Source organism: Symphalangus syndactylus, chromosome 12, assembly GCF_028878055.3.
Source record: "Symphalangus syndactylus isolate Jambi chromosome 12, NHGRI_mSymSyn1-v2.1_pri, whole genome shotgun sequence".
NCBI lineage: Eukaryota > Metazoa > Chordata > Mammalia > Primates > Hylobatidae > Symphalangus > Symphalangus syndactylus.
The window spans coordinates 145,543,327-145,563,652 of NC_072441.2; the positions used below are offsets into that span (position 1 = coordinate 145,543,327).

The following is a 20,326-nucleotide window of genomic DNA, read 5'->3' on the forward strand; positions in this document are numbered from 1 at the left end:
GTGGCGCGATCTCCGCTCACTGCAAACTCCGCCTCCCGGGTTCAAGGGATTCTCCTGCCTCAACCTCCCGAGCAGCTGGGATTACGGCCCTCCTTTCGGGCGCGCGCCACCATGCCCAGCTAATTTTTGTATTTTTAGCAGAGACAGGGTTTCACGATGTTGGCCAGGCTGGTCTCGAACTGCTGACCTCGTGATCTGCCCTCCTCGGCCTCCCAAAGTGCTGGGATTACAGGCATGAGCCACCGCGCCTGGCCTTTCTCAAGCGTTTTCATACGTTATTATCGATACGTGAAAGAGCCCGTGAGGTAGCTGATTATTATTTCCATTTAATAGTTGATAACACTTGGAATTACTTGCGCAAGATCCTACATCCCGAAAGTCTGAATTTTGGCTTGTCAGGGACAGTTCTTAGGGTGGGTGTGTGTCTTGTGGGCAGAGCTGGGGGTGGCGTATTAATATCTTCGACGAAGATGCACACGCCATTCATTTGGGGCCTCAGGAAGGGCAGCCAAGAACTAAGCTGCTCAGGTTCCCACTTCTGAGTTGGAAATCCCCAAGCACAGGACGTGGTGGCCACCCCGTCCCGTCAAGATCTGACCACAGGCCTGACGGCCTAGGAGCGAGAAAGAACCCTTCGACCTTGCGGGTCACACCTCGGCTGTAGGCCCTGGACCCAGCCCAGGTGCGGATGGGCGGGGCGCAGCGCGGGCGAGCGACTCCCCAGGCCACGTTCTGCCTTCCCTCCCCGATCACATGGACTCGCCTTCCGTAGCCGGGAGTGCGGAGCGGAACGAACCACGAGGAGGAGGAGCGGGGGAGGTGCCCAGGGCAGTGGGTCAGCGCCCCGCGGGGCAGGTGGGCGGGCCCAAGCGCCCGCGAGCCGGCCGGCCAGCCAGTCAGCGAACGCGGAGGGCGGGCCGGCGGCCCCGCGCGCCGCGCCCCGCAGCGCCCCCTGAGGGGCGGCGGCGGGAGCTGGTTCCGGCTGCGCGCGCAGCGGTGGTGGTGGCGGCGGCGCGATCGGCCGGGCTGTAACCGTCGTCTGTCCGGGAGCGGCTGGAGCGGCTGCGGCGGCCGGGCACGGCGCGAGGCGACGCCACAGGGCAGCGGCGGCAGCGGAGGCAGCGGCGGCAGCAGGAGACGCAGCGGCGGCCGCAGCAGCAGCAGCAAGACGGACTCGTGGAGACGCGCCGCCGCCGCCGCCGCCGGGCCGGGCCGGGTGTCGCGCGCCGAGGCTGGGGGGGAGTCGTCGCCGCCGCCGCCACCGCTACCGCCGCCGCCGCCGCCGCCGAGGTGACTGAGGAGAGAGGCGCCTCCTCGCTCCCGCCACCGCCGGACTTCAATGCCCAGTCCCCAGCTCGCCAGCGTGAGTGCGCCCCTCCCGGGCGGCCCCCCGCGCCGGCGCCGGGGGCCTCGGGGAAGGGGAGGGCGGGAGGCGCCGCAGCCATTAGTGCAGGCCGGAGACACGTCCCCGGAAGGAGGGCCGGGCCGGGCCGGGCCGGGGCGGGGGAGCGAGGGTGGGTGAGCGAGGGGCGGGCTCGTGTGTGTGTGGAAGGGAGAGAGCTGTACGAGCGTGGGGGAGAGTGAGTTGGTGAAGGGAGGGCGTGTGAGTGGGGGACAGGGCTGAGTGTCCGTGCGAGGAGGTGGGGGGAGTGGGAGCGCGTCGGGGGGCGGTGTCGGTGTTGGGGGAATGTGGGTGAGGGCAGGGGAGGGTATGGGTGTGTGGGGAGCGTGTGGGCATGAGGGGTGGGGGTAGAATGAGTGAGTAAATGGGGGAGGAGAGAGTTGAGAGTGTGGTAAAGAGCGGGTGAGTGTAGGGGGAGAACGTGGTGTGTGTCGGTGAGAAGGTGCGTGGCAGAGGCGGGAGTGTGGCAGGGCGTGCCGGCGTGTGTCCAGTGTGTGAGCAGGCATCCCGGAGGCCCGTCCCCGTGGTCTTTGTGTGTGTGGCGATAGTGAACCCTGGCGTGTTGGGTTAGGGAGTTCCTTCCGGGAGCATCTTGTCCCTGGGTTCTCAGGTTCAAGTATGAGGAAAGGGGGTATAAGTCTCTTCCAGCGGCTCTATGATCTTCTGGCTCTGGGATTTTAGTTTTTTTTTTCCCCAGAAAGGATGTGATGTGTTTTTTTGTTGTTGTTCTATAAATTTTTTTCTCCCACGTTTCATGACTTCAAAGTAAAATTTCGGATTTGTCAATGATGCCATCCTATCCTAGTCTGGGGCCCCTGAGAGCTAACGAGAAGAAGTTTGTTGCCCAAGATCCTACAGTCTGGCCTGTAGAGTGTTCAGGAGCATAAACTTTTGTCAAGTACTGGCAGTTTTTCAGGTGAAGGGTATTTTATTGTTAGGTAAATTGAACTGTAGGCTGGTTTATTATTTCCTGGAATTTGTCAAGAAATTAGCAGTGACTAGCAATTCTAGTGTCACTGTAGGCTTTCAGCAAATGTTTGTCCAGAGTCACCAAACTACAACCACTGCTGAGTTGGAATATGGTACTTGTCATGCTCTGTAATAGAGAGTAGTTTCAGAGGGAAGCGAGTGAAGTTATGCCTTGCTGAGTGTGCAAAAGGAAATTAAGGATGCAGAATGACACATCAGGGCTTGAGAATCACTTGCCCGCACACCATTGTATTGGTGAAGATGGTGAGAAGTTGTTTGCTGGTATTCTGATCTTGGCATTTGTAAGTTTCATAATGAATGGACTAATTATTGTCATGGACTTTTCCCATTCTTGTGTTGTAAAAGTAGGGATTCTTGATGAAGAGTAGTACCTTGATAGGGATTTTACACATTGATATAATCTTAAAAATGATGTTATCTTAAACATAATGTCTCTTAGAAGTTGGTGGTCTTTCACTTGATCTTAGCCAAAAGGCCGAGAAGCGATAGGAGTTGGTAGTCTTTCAGTATAAGCAAATAGTATGGTCCTTTTGTTTTTTTGTTTGTTTGTTTTTGAGATGGAGTCTTGCTCTGTTTGTTGCCCAGGCTTCCCAGGTTCAAATGATCTTCCTGCCTCAGCCTCCCAAGTAGTTGAGAATGCAAGTGTGCACCACCACACCCGGCTAATTTTCATATTTTTAGTAGAGATGGGATTTCACCATGTTGGCCAGGCTGGTCTTGACCTCCTGACCTCCACTGAAGGCCCCACCTGCCTTGGCCTCCCAAAGTGCTGGGATTAACAGGCAGGAGGGTGGTCCTTTTGACAGTGAACATAATAGAATTACAGGCAAAATCATTGATGTGTAATTAAAAGTTAGAAATTATATTTTTCGGCTGGGCAAGCCGGCTCATGCCTGTAATCCTAGCACTTTGGGAGGCTGAGGCAGGAGGATCGCTTGAGCCCAGGAGTTCGAGACCAGCCTGGGCAACATGGTGACTCCATTTCTACAGAAAATACAAAAGTTAGGCATGGTAGTGTGTGCCTGTAGTTCCAGCTATCCCGGAGGCTGAGGTGAGAGGATCTTGTGAGTCCAGGAAGTCAAGGCTGCAGTGAGCCAGTGAGACTCTCTCAAAATAAGAAGAAAGAAATAGTAAATAGTATTGTTACTGTTCAGTGAGGAAAAGAATTAGTATTAATTTCCTCCTGTGCTACAGGTGCTTTTTATATTCATTTAATTCTCACAACTACAAGAAAGGTGGTATCTTCATTTGCATCCATTTAGCTTATTTTGAATCACTTCTATTTGCCAGGCACTAGGGATACAGCGATGAGCTCCCATGGATTTACAGTGGTGAGAAGAAGAGATACAGAAACTCAAAAGGTTAAGTAACTTGTCCCAGGTCACACAGATAATAATTAGTGCTGGATTAAAAATCCAGGTCTTTGACTCTAAAGCCCTTGATTTTTCCAATACATCATACTACTCTCTCAATAGCTCCTCTTATATTGAGGTTTCTCATCCACCTGATGCTCTGGCAGCTTGTACTTAGGAGAGCTGTTGAAACTAATGGAGAAGGCTGGAGGCAAGGGGATCATTTAGGAGATGCTGACTGGAGGCTCTTTGGGGCCTAAGCTAGGCTTTTATGTGGGAGGAGATTCTGCCTTGAAACTCTCTTGGGGCCCCGGGGTGTGTGCTTTGAGACAGTTTTTATGAGGCACCTGGGATATGTCTGCGTGAGGGAAGTCTGATTAAAGAAATGCAGCAGCATTTTATGTTTTTTATTTTTTTGGAAAAAGAGGAGAATATATTTATTGGGGCCAAGAGTGAATTAGAACTTACCACTGTATCAAAGTTTCTCTGTTGAGCTGTGTGGGACACTTAAATCAGAAGAAGTGAGAAAATACATGTGAAAGCACTTTGCTAATTATAAATTGAACTACAGATTCAAAGTATTATTACCACTAAGATCTTTCTACTAAGGCAACAGATTTTGTAGCTGGAAAAGGCTGGCATTTTAGAACACCTTTATAGATGAAAAATAGTTTCGAACTGCTGAACGGGGTATTTTCTGACTCAGAACAGTAAAAGTCAGGCCACTCCCTCTGTGAGTCAGTCAAGTAAAATTTAATTTGAACGAACCAAATTTATAGGCAGAAACCATTTACAACATTGAACTCTGTAGCACCAGGAAGAGTAAATGTTTGAATACTTTTGTGCATAGCTTTAAAAAATAGTAGGAGAGCCCCATATATAGTTGACTTGAAAAAAGTTTCAAACAAGGTAAATTGGATTTATTTTTCTTTAGAATTAACTTTGTATTCATTTTGTCCTATAAAGGTAGTATTTCCTTATGCAGTAATTAAGGAACACTTTACAATTTTCAGACACAAAGTTGAAATTTAGTAGGGATTTGTTTTACAGGATTTGACTATACTTTTTCCTTTTTGTTGTAATATGGGGGTTGGTAACCACCGAAGCGTAGAAAACGAATGTATTTACAAATAAGATGCAGAGGAGCAGGTGCATACATTTTTAGCTGTTGCTCTTGGTCTTGGAAGAATGAAGCTTAAGTTTTTGTGAAACTAAGTTTGGTTGATTTATTTGGGTGCTATTCCATCAGCTATATTCGTTGAATAGAAGATGGGGTCTTTAAAATTTTGAGTAAGAATCAGGATCCATCTTTCTTTTTTTTTTTTTTTTTTTTTTTTTAAGACGGAGTTTTGCCCTTGTTGCCCAGGCTGGAGTGCAGTGGCACAATCTTGGCTCACTGCAGCCTGTGCCTCCTGGGTTCAAGTGATTCTCCTGCCTCAGCCTCCTGAGTAGCTGGATTACAGGCACACGCCACCAGGCCCAGCTAATTTTTTGTATGTTTGGTGGAGATGAGGTTTCATAATGTTGGCCAGGCTGGTCTTGAACTCCTGACTTCAGGTGATCTACCCGCCTCGGCCTCCCAAAATGCAGGGATTACAGGCATGAGCCATCGCGCAGCCCAGGATCCATAGTTTTAACATGGTGGACTTAGTTATGTTTACTGAATAGGGTGATGGTAGAGATCTTAGGGTGATGGTAGAGATCTTGGGGTACTGGTAAAGTTCAATATTACACTTTCAGGGTTTAGGTTTCCACATTCCTTTCTTATGCCAAATCATGTATTGTCTCATTTAAAACTCAGTAATCCTGTAAGTATTCTTTTAGCTTTACAGATAAGGAAATTTGTTTATAGATTGATTTTTTTTTTTTTCCCCAGACAGAGTCTTACTCTGTTGCTCAGGCTGGAGTGCAGTGGTGCAACCTCAGCTCACTGCAGCCTCCACCTCCTAGGTTTAAGTGATTGTCCTGCCTCAGCTGGGATTATAGGCATGCGCCACCACTCCCAGCTGATTTTTGGATTTTTAGTAGAGGCAGGGTTTCGCTATGTTGCCCAGGCTGGTCCCGAACCCCTGAGCTCAGGCACGAGCTGCTGGCCTCGGCCTCCCAAAGTACTGGGATTTGATTATTAAATCCCAGGTTTTAGAATCTAAGTTAAAGATTATCAATAAATAGATAGCAGTGAATAATTTTTTTTTCCTTTTAGGGGCTTAAAGTACTTAAATCTCTGTTGAACAGTGGATGCCACCAGTTATAATTACTTTGGGAGATGGTGATTTGAGTCTCTTAATCTGTGAAATATTAGAAAAGTCTTGGCTAGGCACAGTGGCTCATTTTGGGAGGCAGACACGGGAGGATCACTTGAGGCCAGGAGTTCGAGACCAGCCTGGGCAACATAGAGACACCATGTCTACAAAAAATACAAAAACTAGCCAGGCATAGTGGTATGAACCTGTAGTTCCAGCTACTCAGGAGGCTGAAGTAGAAGGATCACTGGAGCCTGGGAGGTCAAGGCTGAAGTGAGCCGAGACTATGCCACTACAGTCTAGCCTGGGAGACAGAGGGAGACCCTGTCTCAAAAAAAAAAAAAAAAAGAAAAAATCTTTTCCCCATTTTCATGTTTTGAACTATTACTGTGTATAGAGGTGTCAGTTAGCTTTCTGTCATTATCCTTTGTTTTATTGGCTGAACCTCATTCCGTGGGCTCCCTTGACTCTCTGGCCACCGTCTTGGCACTTGAAGCCTTTTAGGTTGCTTAGTATAGAGCTGAGGTGCATATTGTGTGAAAATCTTTTTCCTCTTTGGAGTGGTAGAGGTCTAGGCTCAACCAGAAACTGTCACTACCCTAGCACCTCCATGAAAGAAGCTGCACAGCAGTGCTGGCTGTTTGCTTTCCACAGTTCCCCATTGTGGAGTTACCAGGACTTAGGTGAGAGAATGACTCGTTTCCTGCACTGTTTGTTCAGTCAGTGTAGATTTACAGGACACCGAAATCTTTCCCAGAAAAATGACTGTGAGGAGTTGACAGATTATACGGATATTTTTTATGTGACTTGAATGTAGATGGTTTTTGTTTGCCTATACTGATTTTCTTGCCGACAGGTTATGTTAACATAGCATCCACTTCATTTTAAGTGGCCTAAACTAAATTTCATCATTTGAATATAAATTTACCTTACACAATGTTGGCTTTTGAAATTGTTGAGAATTTTAAGATTAGGCTTTTTTTGTGACCCTTTCTTTGCTAGTTGAGCCTGGTTTGAAAAAATATTTTGAACATTAGAACAGTCTTTACCTTTAGAGAAGTGGTGTATTTAATTCCTCTCATAGTATTTTTTATTTGAACTTTTAGTCTTCTCAAGACATTAATTCTTTTGGCATAAAATGTACACATGATATATTTGTTTTAGCAGATCAGATAAATTACTTTATATTTTTATTTCTGCAGTGGCCAGATATGTTGGCTGTTAACTAATGTATTGTTTGACAGGAATTCAAATTCACAATCAGGTCTGTTTTCTTCCAGTTGTCCTTTAGTTTTTGTTTAAATTTGACCATCTTTTTATTTTCCCCGCTGTTTTACAGGAAACATTCACTAGGTTGTATCACCACAGTATTTGTAAATTAGATTTATATACAAATGTTGATATTTGTTGTTGTTAGTAGGAGAACAAATTGTTGTGTATTGTGTTTTCCATTATTGGTGAAAAGCCTTTCATTAGGGAATGGAGTGACTGGTTAGTGCAGAAGGATATGAGTCACCAGCAGGATTTGTCAGCAAATAGAGAAGGATATGATGGAGAAACAATAGATTCTAGTGACATTATTTTCATTCCACATGTGTGGTTGGTTACAAACAAGTTTCCTTTTGGTGATTAGTTTAAATTATGCAAATTGGTTCTTTCTGGGTGAAAAGTACTTAATATAAGTCACAGGCTATATTCTCAATTGTTAGATTGGATCTTCATTTGGAGGTCATCAATGGGTAGAATTTAGTTAAACTCGTTATCTGTTGACTGTTAGATTGGATCTTCATTTGGAGGTCATCAATGGGTAGAATTTAGTTAAACTCGTTATCTGTTGACTACGATTTAGTAAGTTGAAAGAATATTTTTGTTAAGCTTTTTGGTAATTACGGAGCTGCTTGCTCAGTAGATCGGAGGAGGCCCATAAATATGGCAATATTTGCTCTTTTTCTCAGTGAGCAAAGAGTTGCTGTCTTACCACTGCTCTGCTTTGAAATTCCTAAGAGCTTTTATTGCATTTGAATTGGTCTGAAATTCTCAGCCCGATCGAGGCTTCTCCAGAGTTATCTAACCAAAGACTAAGCACCTTTCTCAAGTCACACTGCCATGGTTCCTTCACTGTTTCTACCAGTTTTCTATTACAAAAGTTTTACCTTCTTCAGAAGTCTTAATCCTACTGTCTTCTTCTCACGCTTTGTATCTTTAAAATTTGTGGTGTTAATATGAAAACTTAATACCAATCAAGCATTTTTCACCCGCGTTGATTCTTCTAGGAGCTTGATCCTGAATAGTGTTTGTATTATGTGCACACGTCTCTGCAAATGCTTGTTCAAAGACTGGCTGTGCTGCATTTTGGTATAATTGAGAGGTGACATATTGTTCCTCATCTCAGTAAACATTTGGAGGAAGAGGACGAGAAAGATTGAATTTTGCATTCTTTAATTGGGAAGAAAAGGAAGGTGAATCCATGTTGAACTGAGCTAGTGAGTAAAGAATAACTCCTTGACATGGCATTATAGAGTTATTTCACCATTTTTATTTCACGTTAATATGTAGTATGAAATATTTACTTTCACTGTGTGGTTTTTAAAGATGGTAATGTTACTGTGTTTTGTGAAAGGATGCCATTATTGGACAATTAGTGGATAGACAGTACATTTTAAAAGGCCACCAGCAGCTTCAAATGGAATGATTTGGATTCTTGACTGTTTATCTTGTATCATACTCAGTACACAAACATATGTCTGTAAACTATAATGTAATTTATAAAAAGCAAGTTTAGGAGAGGAAGTGAACTGTAACTTACCCAGTTATAGGGGAAACTTGGACCAGAGTGCCTGAACAGCAGAAACATTTCTGGGGCTCAAACAAAATATGCTGACAAGATGTATTTTGGGATGTTTTTATTCTGTGTGTCGTCCATAGAGAGTTTCCCTCTCTCTCTTTGGGGGTTAATACTGGAACAGGACCTTTAAATATGCTCAATACATTTGACAAAATGGGGAAATGAAAAGAGTTAAGTTGACCCATAAACTGCTAAGTTCTGAGAGATGGTGTATTTTAAATAATGTGAACAGTAGCCTGAAAGTTTTTGCTTTGCATGCTACTCCTGTGCTGTAGGTTATTTTGAAAGGTGATTCAGATAACCTTTCCCAAGTATCTATTTTGCAACCTCAGGGAACTTGCAGCTGTTACAGTCATTTTAACTGTCCTGATATAGCTCAGAAAACATTTCAATGTGGTGTTGACAGGCTGAATCCAGGTGTTCTTTTGGATTTTTACTACTGAATTTGGTTTATTGCAATTGAAGTTCAGAATCTATGAAATTATTGATTCAGTGGTTCTTGGGTTAATGTATGTATAATGATGTTGGAAACTAAATTAAAATGATTAAGACTTAAATTGTTCTCTGGAAAAATTAGCCTTTTGAGATGAAAGAAGGATGGAAGGAGGAAATAAATGTTAGGATTTAACTTTCTTGGGAAGCAACTGAATTGGAGATAGTTCCTATTCTTAAGAAGGTTACCAAAGTTATTTAGGAAAAGAATGTGCTTAAACTTCATAATAAAGGGGCTTGGGAGTCTTAAAATGCACATAAACTAAAGTCTTTAAACATAAACCCCATAGAAAAGATAGCCATGATACTTTGGTCACAAAAGTATGGATGAATAGAATCCATTTAGTAAAACTATTTAATGTAATTTTTAAAAGATTAACTGAAAACAATTAGATTAATACTCAATATTAGGATTGTGCTGTTAGGATTTTTAATGTTATTACCAGTGCTATTCCAATACTTTTTAAGGAGAAAGTCGGCGTTGGCCATAGTGCTGTTAACCTGCATTTAAATTTTATCTATGAAAGGAAAAATACCAATTTTAGATAAGAGATTCGTTTTGGAAATTGGAAATCTTTAGAGGAAAAATGGAGTACAAAATTGTAAAGTAAATATTTTTAAGTGTGGCCTGAAAATATTTAATGCAATTTTTGTCTTATAGTTATTTGTAGAGGTAGAAATTACTAGAAAAGGACAACTGTTAATCACCGGGGTACATGCACATCTAAAACCACTCCCTTTTCATTTTGGTGGGAACAGGGCCCACAGGACTTCAGTGAATAACTGTCACTGTTCTCAGAAGCAGGTGCGATTGTTGACTAATTGCTTCCCTTATCTTTCTTAGTGGCTGGCCATGTATCTTCTACTGGTTTTGAAATGTTAAGACATTTTCCCACCATCAAGGTCATGATTTCTTTTTATAGAACTGATTATTGATTTCTGTACTGGAACTTGAGTCTCAAGTTCCCTCCGTAAATGAGGAAGTAGAAAAGTGGGAATAACCAAGGGAGTAACTATGAAATTTTTTTTTTTTTTTTTTTGAGACAGAGTTTCACTCTGTCACCGAGGCTGGAGTACAGTGGCACGATCTTGGCTCACTGCAACCTCCGCCTCCCAGGTTCAAGCAGTTCTTCTGCTTCAGCCTCCTGAGCTGGGACTACAGGCATGCGCCACCACGCCTGGCTAATTTTTGTATTTTTGGTAGAGACAGGGTTTTGCCATGTTGGCCAGGCTGGTCTTGAACTCCTGACCTCAGGTGATCCACCTGTCTTGGCCTTCCAAAGTGTTGGGATTACAGGCGTAAGTCACTGCGCCTGGCCAAAAAATTCTTTTTAACAGTAAAAAAAGCATCTTGTTTTTGGCTTATTCACTGACATTTTGGATCCTAATTTGTGTAGAATTGAATTGATACCTCTTTATCAATTTCCTAGGACTGTAGTTATTGTGGGTAAGGAGGGATATTAATATTATATATTATGTTATATGTAATTATACTATATGTTATAGTTATATATTATAATATATATTATATTATATATTTATTATATATAATTATAATATATTAGTATAATATTTAAATCTAAGTTTCAAGGAGCTAGATTATTCTATTTTAGTTTGATAAATGGAACAGTAGAGGGATAAACAAAGGTAGGTAGTGCAGAGGATAGATAGAACTGTTGTTCTTTTTTTTTTTTTTTTTTTTTTTTTTTGAGACGGAGTCTCGCTCTGTCGCCCGGGCTGGAGTGCAGTGGCGCGATCTCAGCTCACTGCAAGCTCCGCCTCCTGGGTTCACGCCATTCTCCTGCCTCAGCCTTTCCGAGTAGCTGGGACTACAGGCGCCCGCCACCATGCCCGGCTAATTTTTTGTATTTTTAGTAGAGACAGGGTTTCACCGTGGTCTCCATCTCCTGACCTCGTGATCCGCCCGCCTTGGCCTCCCAAAGTGCTGGGATTACAAGCGTGAGCCACCGTGCCCGGCCAGAACTGTTGTTCTATCTACTTGATTTGGGAGTAGGTCGTAAGAGATGAATAAATTTTCAGTTTGAGACCAGTTAGTCAGAAGATGAGTGTTTACTAATTAAACACTTTACTAATTAAAGGTGAGTTTTTTTAGTTTACAAGTTTTCAGACACTTTTTTCTCCCAAGTGGTCAAAATACAATAGGTACAGTAGCATTTTACAGAGGAATTTCCCTACTACTTTGAGGGTTGAGAAGATTTTACTATCTACTATCTGAATAGTCTCTGAATATTAAGTTGGACACCACAAGTTCTGTAGTTACTCAGAGCCTTGACTGTTTTTCATAAACTCTATATCCAGTCTGTGGACAAATCCCACATCAAAGTGTATCTTGAAACTGACCCCTTCTTATCTTCCCTACTGCTGTTACCCTGGTCTAAGCTACCATTATATCTGCTAGTCTCCTTGCTTCCATCCTTACCATTTTTGTAATGTTTCCACATAGCAGATAGAGTGATCCTTTGTAAAACCTAAGTTGTCACTCTTTTTTCCTCTCCTTTTTCAGCTTTTATGTTAGGTTCAGCTTGTACATGTGCAGGTTTGTTACATGGGTAAATTGAATGTCGCTTGGGTTTGGTGTACAAATGATTTTTGTCACCTTGTCACCAGCTAGCGAGCATAGTACCTGATAAGTAGTTTTTCAACCCCGACTCTCCTCTCACCCTCCACCCTTGTGTGGCCCCCAGTGTCTGTTGTTCCCCTCTTTGAGTCTATGTGTACTCAGCGTTTAGCTCCCACTTATAAGTGAGAACATGCAGTATTTGGTTTTCTGTTCCTGTGTTAATTCGCTTAGGATAATGGCCTCCAGCTGCATCCATGTTGCTGCAAAGGACATGATTTCATTATTTTTTATGGCTTTGAGTTGTCACTCTTGAGTGAAAGCCTTCATTGGCTTCATTTGGAGAGGCATCATTTTCTGAATAAAAGTCAAATGCTTTTAGTGGCCTATAAGGCTCTCTTTTATTTCTGATTCTATTCGTTCCATTGTCCTCTCTGTTCCACTAGCATTGGTTCCCTTGTTCCTAGCATGCTGTAAGCTTGTCCCCACCTCATAACCTTTGCAGCAGTTAATCCTCTGCTCAGAATGCTCCCCAAATACCTGTTTGGCTCACACTCTCAGCTCTTGGATAAAAAGTCACTTTTTTCAGTGAGACCTTTCCTGTTAGCCTTATTTAAAATTGGAACCCCCCTCCCTCTGGCACTGCTAATTCCCCTACTTCTAATTTTTCTCCAGAGCAGTGACATTTTTATTTCTTTTTTTCTGCCCAGTAAAGTGTAAGATCCATCCCAACAGAAATTTTTGTTTTGCTTACTGCTCTTGCACCTGTAAGAGTATGTGACCCATAGTACATGTTCTGTAAATATTTGAATTAATGAAAGAATTTGAGGAAAATGCGTAGCTCTTCAGGAGGATAAATTCTTTACTGTTGACAGATTAGATTTTTTATACTTATTTTAAGGGGAAATAAAAGTGGCTATTGACATGAAGGGAATTTGCTTTAGGAAAAAATTGTTGCAAGGTGTTAGTTGTATATGACATTATTAGGCTTTCGTGTTGACTGATTGTAGAAACCAAGCAGAGTCAAATTTGCATTCCTTCCTGTAAAATTTCTGGTAAGAAAAGTAACATAGTAAATATATGCATACTCTTTTTTTAGACCTTTGCTTTTAGACTGTATTTCCTTAAATCTAGAATTCTTTTATTGTACCTTTATATTTTAATGTGCTGTTTTAATTTGGTGAATACTGGCATAGCCCACCAAATTAGAGGGTTTATTGTATCATTTAATTTGGAAATGTAAAGAGATGATTTCTTAGTAGAAATCCTGATGTGAGTGGATTGATAGGAGATATATATACATATATATATATATTTTTTTTTAAATTTTTTGAAACGGAGTCTAGTTCTGTGGCCAGGCTGGAGTGCAATGGTGCAGTCTCAGCTCACTGCAACCTCTGCCTCCTGGGTTCCAGCGATTTTCTTGCCTCAGCCTCCCGAGTAGCTGGGATTACAGGCATGCGCCGCCACGCCCAGCTAATTTCTGTGTTTTTAGTAGAGATGGGCCAGGATGGCTTCGATCTCCAGACCTCGTGATCTGCTCACTGTGGCCTCCCAAAGTGCTGGGATTACAGGCATGAGCCACTGTGCCCGCCAATTGATAGGAATTTTAAAAGGATGCCCAGTAAAATTGGGTTGAATTAAATGAGGCTGCTTTTATAAAATTCCCTTATACCTCTAAATTCACCTTTTTTTTTTTTTTTTTTTGAGACGGAGTCTTGCTCTGTTGGCCAGGCTGGAGTGCAGTGGCACAGTCTTGGCTCACTGTAAGCTCTGCCTCCCGGGTTCACGCCATTCTCCTGCCTCAGCCTCCCAAGTAGCTGGGACCACAGGCGCCCACCACACCCGACTAATTTTTTTGTGTTTTTAGTAGAGACGGGGTTTCACCGTGTTAGCCAGGATGGTCTCGATCTCCTGACCTCGTTCGTGATCTGCCCGTCTCAGCCTCCCAAAGTGCTGGGATTATAGGTGTGAGCCACGGCGCCTGGCCTCTAAATTCACTTTCTTTGTAGTTAGAATTACAGTTGCCAAGGCAGGACATGAATTTTACTCCTTTAGCCTCTTTAACAGGAAAGAAAACACTTTATGGAATTGTGTAGGTACAGACCTGCCTGGGACAGAGGACTAGCCCTCTGGAGCCTCTTTCTAATCCTATGATTATAGAACTGTTAAGAACGTAGTTTGATTGTAAATCATTATAGGGTTCTTATCACCCTAGAATTTTTTCTTTAAAGGTAATACCATATGTACATGGGAAAAGTTAAAACAGTTCAAAAGGTTATGTTAGAATGTAGTAAATCATCCCCTTGACCTCCAGCCTTCAGTCCTGTGTTCCTGGCCCTGCCCCAACCCCAGGAAACCACTGTTACCTCTTATCTTTGTAATCTTCCAGATATCCCATGTGCATGAATGCGTACAGTACTCACACATATTTCTAAACACACTGTTCATACTGTCATGTACTGTGCTTTTTTTTACTTATTAGTGTCTTTTAGCTGTCATTTCATATCAGTTCATACAGATGTTTTATTCTTTTTAACCTCTGGATAGTTTTTTCTTTCTTTTTTATCCCTTATCTCCCCCCTTTCTTAATTTAAAAGGACTTCTTTGTCACAGACTATCCTTTCTCATCCTTCATTGAGGTTATATTCTTTTGTTAAAAATGAAAATGTTGCCTAGGAAAGGGAAATATCCCAAATTCAACATTTTAAAAGTTAGGTTTTGGCCGGGCGCGGTGGCTCACGCTTGTAATCCCAGCACTTTGGGAGGCCGAGGCGGGCGGATCACGAGGTCAGGAGATCGAGACCACAGTGAAACCCCGTCTCTACTAAAAATACAAAAAATTAGCCGGGCGTGGTGGCGGGCGCCTGTAGTCCCAGCTACTCGGAGAGGCTGAGGCAGGAGAATGGCGTGAACCCGGGAGGCGGAGCTTGCAGTGAGCCGAGATTGCGCCACTGCACTCCAGCCTGGGCGACAGAGCAAGACTCCGTCTCAAAAAAAAAAAAAGTTAGGTTTTATGATAAAATTAAATGGAGAGAGAGTATTTGGGTGTATATTTGAATTTACCACTGTTATATGTCAAGTAAACTAGCCTCTTTCATCACTTGGTAAGTTAAAACAATAATTTATTTAAGTAGGTAGAGCAGAATTAATGTCAGAGAGACAACTTTAGGAGAATTTTCCTGTATGGTGTACATGCACTGAATTTGTGTTAAAATATAGGGTTCTGCAGCTTTTGAGTACTTTCTAGCTGTGATAGGTTGTTTATGATTTTTTACACACTGTTTGCTTTGCATTCTTAAGTGTGTCACAGGAATTAACATTAGTTTATCTGAATTGACAGGTGCAAAAATGTAACTGTTGATGTGTAGTTGAACTCTTGATGGAGGGGGAGGGAACAGAAGCTTGTTTTTATCATGTATCTGTTAACAGTGCTAGAACATACTGTTTCTTTTGGCAGAAATTCCTTTGCTGGGTTCTCAGTATTAAGAATTGAAAATCTTAATAATGAATTATCTTTATTCCTGGAAATGGTCTTTCCAACATGAGGTTGGGAGAGTAAGATGGGATGAAGCTTGTTCTGTTTGCTGAGCAGACACACACTGGAGACTAGGTAGAAAACTTCATGCTGGAGCGTAGCCTTTAAGCCTGGCTGTCACTACAATGCAGGGCGTTCAGTGCCTTTACTCAGCTGACACACATTTGCAGTGATAACATCTTTGAACCAAAGGGATTCAAATAGGTTAGAATTTCCTTGTGTTTTGCTCTGCATTGCGTGCAAACTACTGTTCTTTGAGTAGTTACTTTAATAAACTCCACCCACTCTCCCACCTTATTTTAAGGTCACAGAGTCGGAGATGAATATCCAAGCAGATATTTGGAAAAAAAATTATACTTGTATGGAAGATTGCAACTTGAAAAATATGTGGGGCTAGACTCAGTGGCTCACGGGGCCTGTAATCCCCGTGCTTTAGGAGGCCAAAGCTGGAGGATCGCTTGAGCCCAGGAGTTTGAGACCAGCCTGGGCAACATAGCAAGGCCCCCGTCTCTCCAAAAATACTTTAAAAATATTAGCTGGGCACAGTGGCATGCACCTGTAGTCCCAGCTAGTCAAGAGGTTGAGGCAGGAGGATCACTTGTGCCCGGAAGTTTGAGGTTGCCGTGAGCTATGATTGCACCACTGCATTCCAGCCTGGGCGATAGGGCAAGACCCTGTCTCAGAAAAGAAAAGAAGAGGCTGGGTGTGGTGGCTCACGTCTGTAATCCCAGCACTTTGGGAGGCCAAGGTGGGCAGATCACGAGGTCAGGCCTTCAAGATCAGCCTGGCCTTTGGTGAAACACTGTCTCTACTAAAAATACAAAAACATGCCTGTAATCCCAGCTACTTGGGAGGCTGAGGCAGGAGAATTGCTTGAACCCAGGAGGCAGAGGTTGCAGTGAGCTGAGATCGTGCCACTGCACTCCAGTCTGGGCAACAGAGTAAGACTCCGTCTCAAAAAAAAAAAAAAAAGGATAAAAAGTATGTGGGCTGGGCACGGTGGCTCATGCCTGTAATCCCAGCACTTTGGGAGGCCGAGGCAGGAGGTTGGTTTGCATCCAGGAATTCGAGATCAGCCTGGGCAACATAGTGAAACCTTGTTGCTACAGAAAATCAAAAATTAGCCTGGTGGTGTGCACCTGTGTTCCCACCTCCTCAGCAGCCTGAGGTGGGAGGATCGCTTGAGCCAGGAGGTTGAGGCTGCAGTGAGCCTTGATCGCGCCACTGCACTCAGGCTGGGTGACAGAGTGAAAACCCGTCTCAAAATAAAATAAAATAAATAAATAAATAAAGAAACCTGGGTTTTTGTTCTTAAGCTGCTACCAGTTAGCAGTGCGATCATACTTAAGCCATTTTAACCTCTCTGAGCCCCAAACTTTTTTTTTATTTTTTATTTTTTTTTGAGACACAGTTTCGCTCTTGTTGCCCAGGCTGGAGTGCAATGGCACAGTCTCGGCTCACTGCGACCTCTGCCTCCCAGGTTCAAGCAATTCTTCTGCCTCAGCCTCCCGAGTAGCTGGGAATACAGGCATGTGCCACCACGCCCAACTAATTTTGTATTTTTAGTAGAGATGGGGTTTCTCCATGTTGATCAGGCTGGTCTCGAACTCCTGACCTCAGGTCATATGCCTGCCTTGGCCTCCCAAAGTGCTGAGATTACAGGCGTGAGCCACCACGCCTGGCCAACTTTTTTGTTTTTTAAAAGGTCAGAGTAGTTGATGTTTCTGTTGGTTCTAAAATTTCTTTTTTTTTTTTTTTTTTTTTTTTGAGACGGAGTCTCGCTCTGTCACCCAGGCTGGAGTGCAGTGGTGCAATCTCCGCTCACTGCAAGCTCCGCCTCCCTCTAAAATTTCTTGAGTGTACAAGGAGTACTTTATGAAATGTTTTCCTCTGTAATCTAAGGTGGCTATGTTTTGGGGTTACAGTTAGAATTTTGAGGTAGGAAGAGCGATGGAGTGTGTTTTTGTTTTTAGTTTTGAAGGTAGACATTTTGTGTTTTTACTGTAGCGAGTAACTCGTTCTGCTGTAGTATTATTGAAGTTCTTAGAATGCCATTTTGAATTTCATTTGTGTCTTTTATATTATTTTAGTTTTATGTTTGTGTCCGTGGTTATATAATCACAAGTATGCAATTTACACAATAAAATTCCGTAAGAGTATCATAAAGCTTGAGGATAGATGAATAGTGTTGAAGCTTTGTAGGCCTAGCTGCTTACCTATATATTTCAGTTTCTTCCTGAAAGTGGTTCCGTAGTCATTATCTTTCAGACCTATTTCTGTCTGGTCACAGCTATTTTTTAGAGACTTCTAAGCCTTTATTGGTAACTTAGGGAAAAGGCAAGTGAAAGAACTTAAGCTTTGTCCCTGTTTCCAGAGGAATTTATGATTATGTTGATGTTCTCTGACTGCTCTAAAGAGTACTGTGTTTCAAAGCAGCAGGCCTAAAATAATAATAAAAATTCTGTCACTTCTTGCTTTGTTTTTTTGGGTAGGGATTAATGTTTGGGGAGAAGTCTGTGAATCAGTGACCTTCAAATAATTTTGTATTCTTGAGGCAATTATTATGTGAGAAATAATAAAAAGGTAAACTGAAATAGAAAGGAGAGGATGAGGTTTATACATGAGTTGGGTCAGCAGGCATTTGTGGTACATTGGAAAAAGCGGGACTAACAGAAGACTTGGGTTTGAATTTGGGCTCAGTTAAAAACTTCCATTGTGTGGTGTTAGGCAAGTCACTTCATTTTCTGATCCTCTTTCCGCATTCCTTGTATGTTGTAACAACTACTCAAGAGTTGTGAGGAACAGGGGAAATGATTTTTAAAAAATCAATTCTTTATTTACGTAACAAGTTGGTTATGTCCACTGCATTGTGTGAAACATTACAGTATCATATAGGAAAGTACTGTCAGTACAGTGTTGGATCACAGGATTTTTTGAGAGTGCCTTATGAGTTAGTCTCATCATTGAGGGCCAACACATATACTTTGTATAGAAAGAATAAAATCCTCAAAGTGAAATTTTGATTAATATCCTCTACCCATTTATAGGTATACCTTATTTTAACCAAAGAGTATATGTGAAGGACCTAACCATCAAAGCAGAAAAATAAGGAGATTTTCGTGAAGTTTTTGAAAACAGTTCATGGTCCAGGCGCAGTAGCTCACGCCTGTAATCGCAGCACTTTGGGAGGCCAAGGCGGGCCAATCACCTTAGGTCAGGAGTTCAAGATGAGCCTGGTCAACGTGGTGAAGCCCCGTCTCTACCAAAAATACAAAAATTATCGAGGTGTGGTGGTGGGCACCTGTAATCCCAGCTACTTGGGAGGCTGAGGCAGGAAAATAGCTTGAACCTGGGGGGCGGAGGTTGCAGTGAGCTGAGATCTCGCCATTGCACTTCAGCTTGGGTGACAGAGCAAGAATCTGTCTCAAAAAAAAAAAAAAAAAAAAGAGTTCATGGAAGTTTTCTTTAAGTATCTAGTAATCATTTAAAAATTATTTGAGTTAAAAATAATCGAGTCTGTGATTATTTTTTGTTTGTTTTTTTGTTTTTTTGTGACGGAGTTTTGTTCTCATTGCCCAGACTGGAGTGCAGTGGCACAATCTCAGCTCACTGCAACCTCCGCCTCCCAGGTTCAAGCAATTCTCCTGCCTCAGCCTCCCGAGTAGCTGGGATTACAGGCATGCGCCACCATGCCTGGCTAATTTTGTATTTTTAGTAGAGACGGGGTTTCTCCATATTGGTCAGGCTGGTCTCGAACTCCTGACCTTAGGTGATCTGCCCTCCTCGGCCTCCCAAAGTGCTGGGATTAAAGGTATGAGCCACCGTGCCTGGCTTGAGTCTCTGCTTTTTTTTTTTTTTTTTGAGACAGAGTTTTGCTCTTGTTGCCCAGGCTGGAGTGCAATGGTGCCATCTTGGCTCACCACAACCTCTACCTCCCGGGTTCAAGTGATTCTCCTGCCTCAGCCTCCCGAGTAGCTGGGATTACAGGCATGCACCACCACACCTGGCTAATTGTGTATTTTTAGTAGCAACAGGGTTTCTCCATGTTGATCAGGCTGGTCTCAAACTCCCCACCTCAGGTGATCTGCCTGCCTCAGCCTCCCAAAGTGCTAGGATTACAGGCATCAGCCACCACACCTGGCTCAAGTCTCTGATTTTTAAAACTCTTCATAATACCCCTTTATCCAATTCTTCATAGATGGTAATAACGTATAATTGGTGACACTTCACATCGCTTTGGGCTTATAAAGAATGTATTTTGACTTCAGGCATTTGTGTTCACTGTGCCATCAGCCTCTAGTTCATTTTACTTATTCTTTTCTTCTCCAGGTTTTTCGTTGGAATATACGTTGCACATTTATGGCGATTCTGAGTGTGAGGGCAGACTTCTGCCAGGCTCAGCACAGCGTTTTCGCTGACAAGTGAGCTTGGAGGTTCTATGTGCCATAATTAACATTGCCTTGAAGACTCCTGGACACCGAGACTGGCCTCAGAAATAGTTGGCTTTTTTTTTTTTTAATTGCAAGCATATTTCTTTTAATGACTCCAGTAAAATTAAGCATCAAGTAAACAAGTGGAAAGTGACCTACACTTTTAACTTGTCTCACTAGTGCCTAAATGTAGTAAAGGCTGCTTAAGTTTTATATGTAGTTGGATTTTTTGGAGTCCGAAGGTATCCATCTGCAGAAATTGAGGCCCAAATTGAATTTGGATTCAAGTGGATTCTAAATACTTTGCTTATCTTGAAGAGAGAAGCTTCATAAGGAATAAACAAGTTGAATAGAGAAAACACTGATTGATAATAGGCATTTTAGTGGTCTTTTTAATGTTTTCTGCTGTGAAACATTTCAAGATTTATTGATTTTTTTTTTTTCACTTTCCCCATC

The 20,326-nt window shown here is 42.7% G+C and overlaps 1 protein-coding gene across 2 annotated transcripts; it reads left to right on the top strand.

Annotated features, from left to right (window-relative positions):
• The first annotated feature begins 1,854 nt into the window (after nt 1-1,854).
• Nucleotides 1,855-20,324, top strand: LOC129469239 (uncharacterized). Of its 2 annotated transcripts, none has more exons than XM_055255684.1 (2): nt 1,855-2,673; nt 19,770-20,324. In XM_055255684.1, the coding sequence occupies exons 1-2, from the start codon at nt 2,572-2,574 to the stop codon at nt 19,863-19,865; spliced, it is 198 nt and encodes a 65-aa protein (XP_055111659.1). In that variant the 5' UTR covers nt 1,855-2,571; the 3' UTR covers nt 19,866-20,324. The 2 variants fall into 2 exon arrangements, with proteins under 2 accessions (XP_055111659.1, XP_055111660.1); XM_055255685.2 differs by lacking the exon at nt 1,855-2,673 and adding an exon at nt 3,669-3,753.
• The last annotated feature ends 2 nt before the right edge of the window (nt 20,325-20,326 follow it).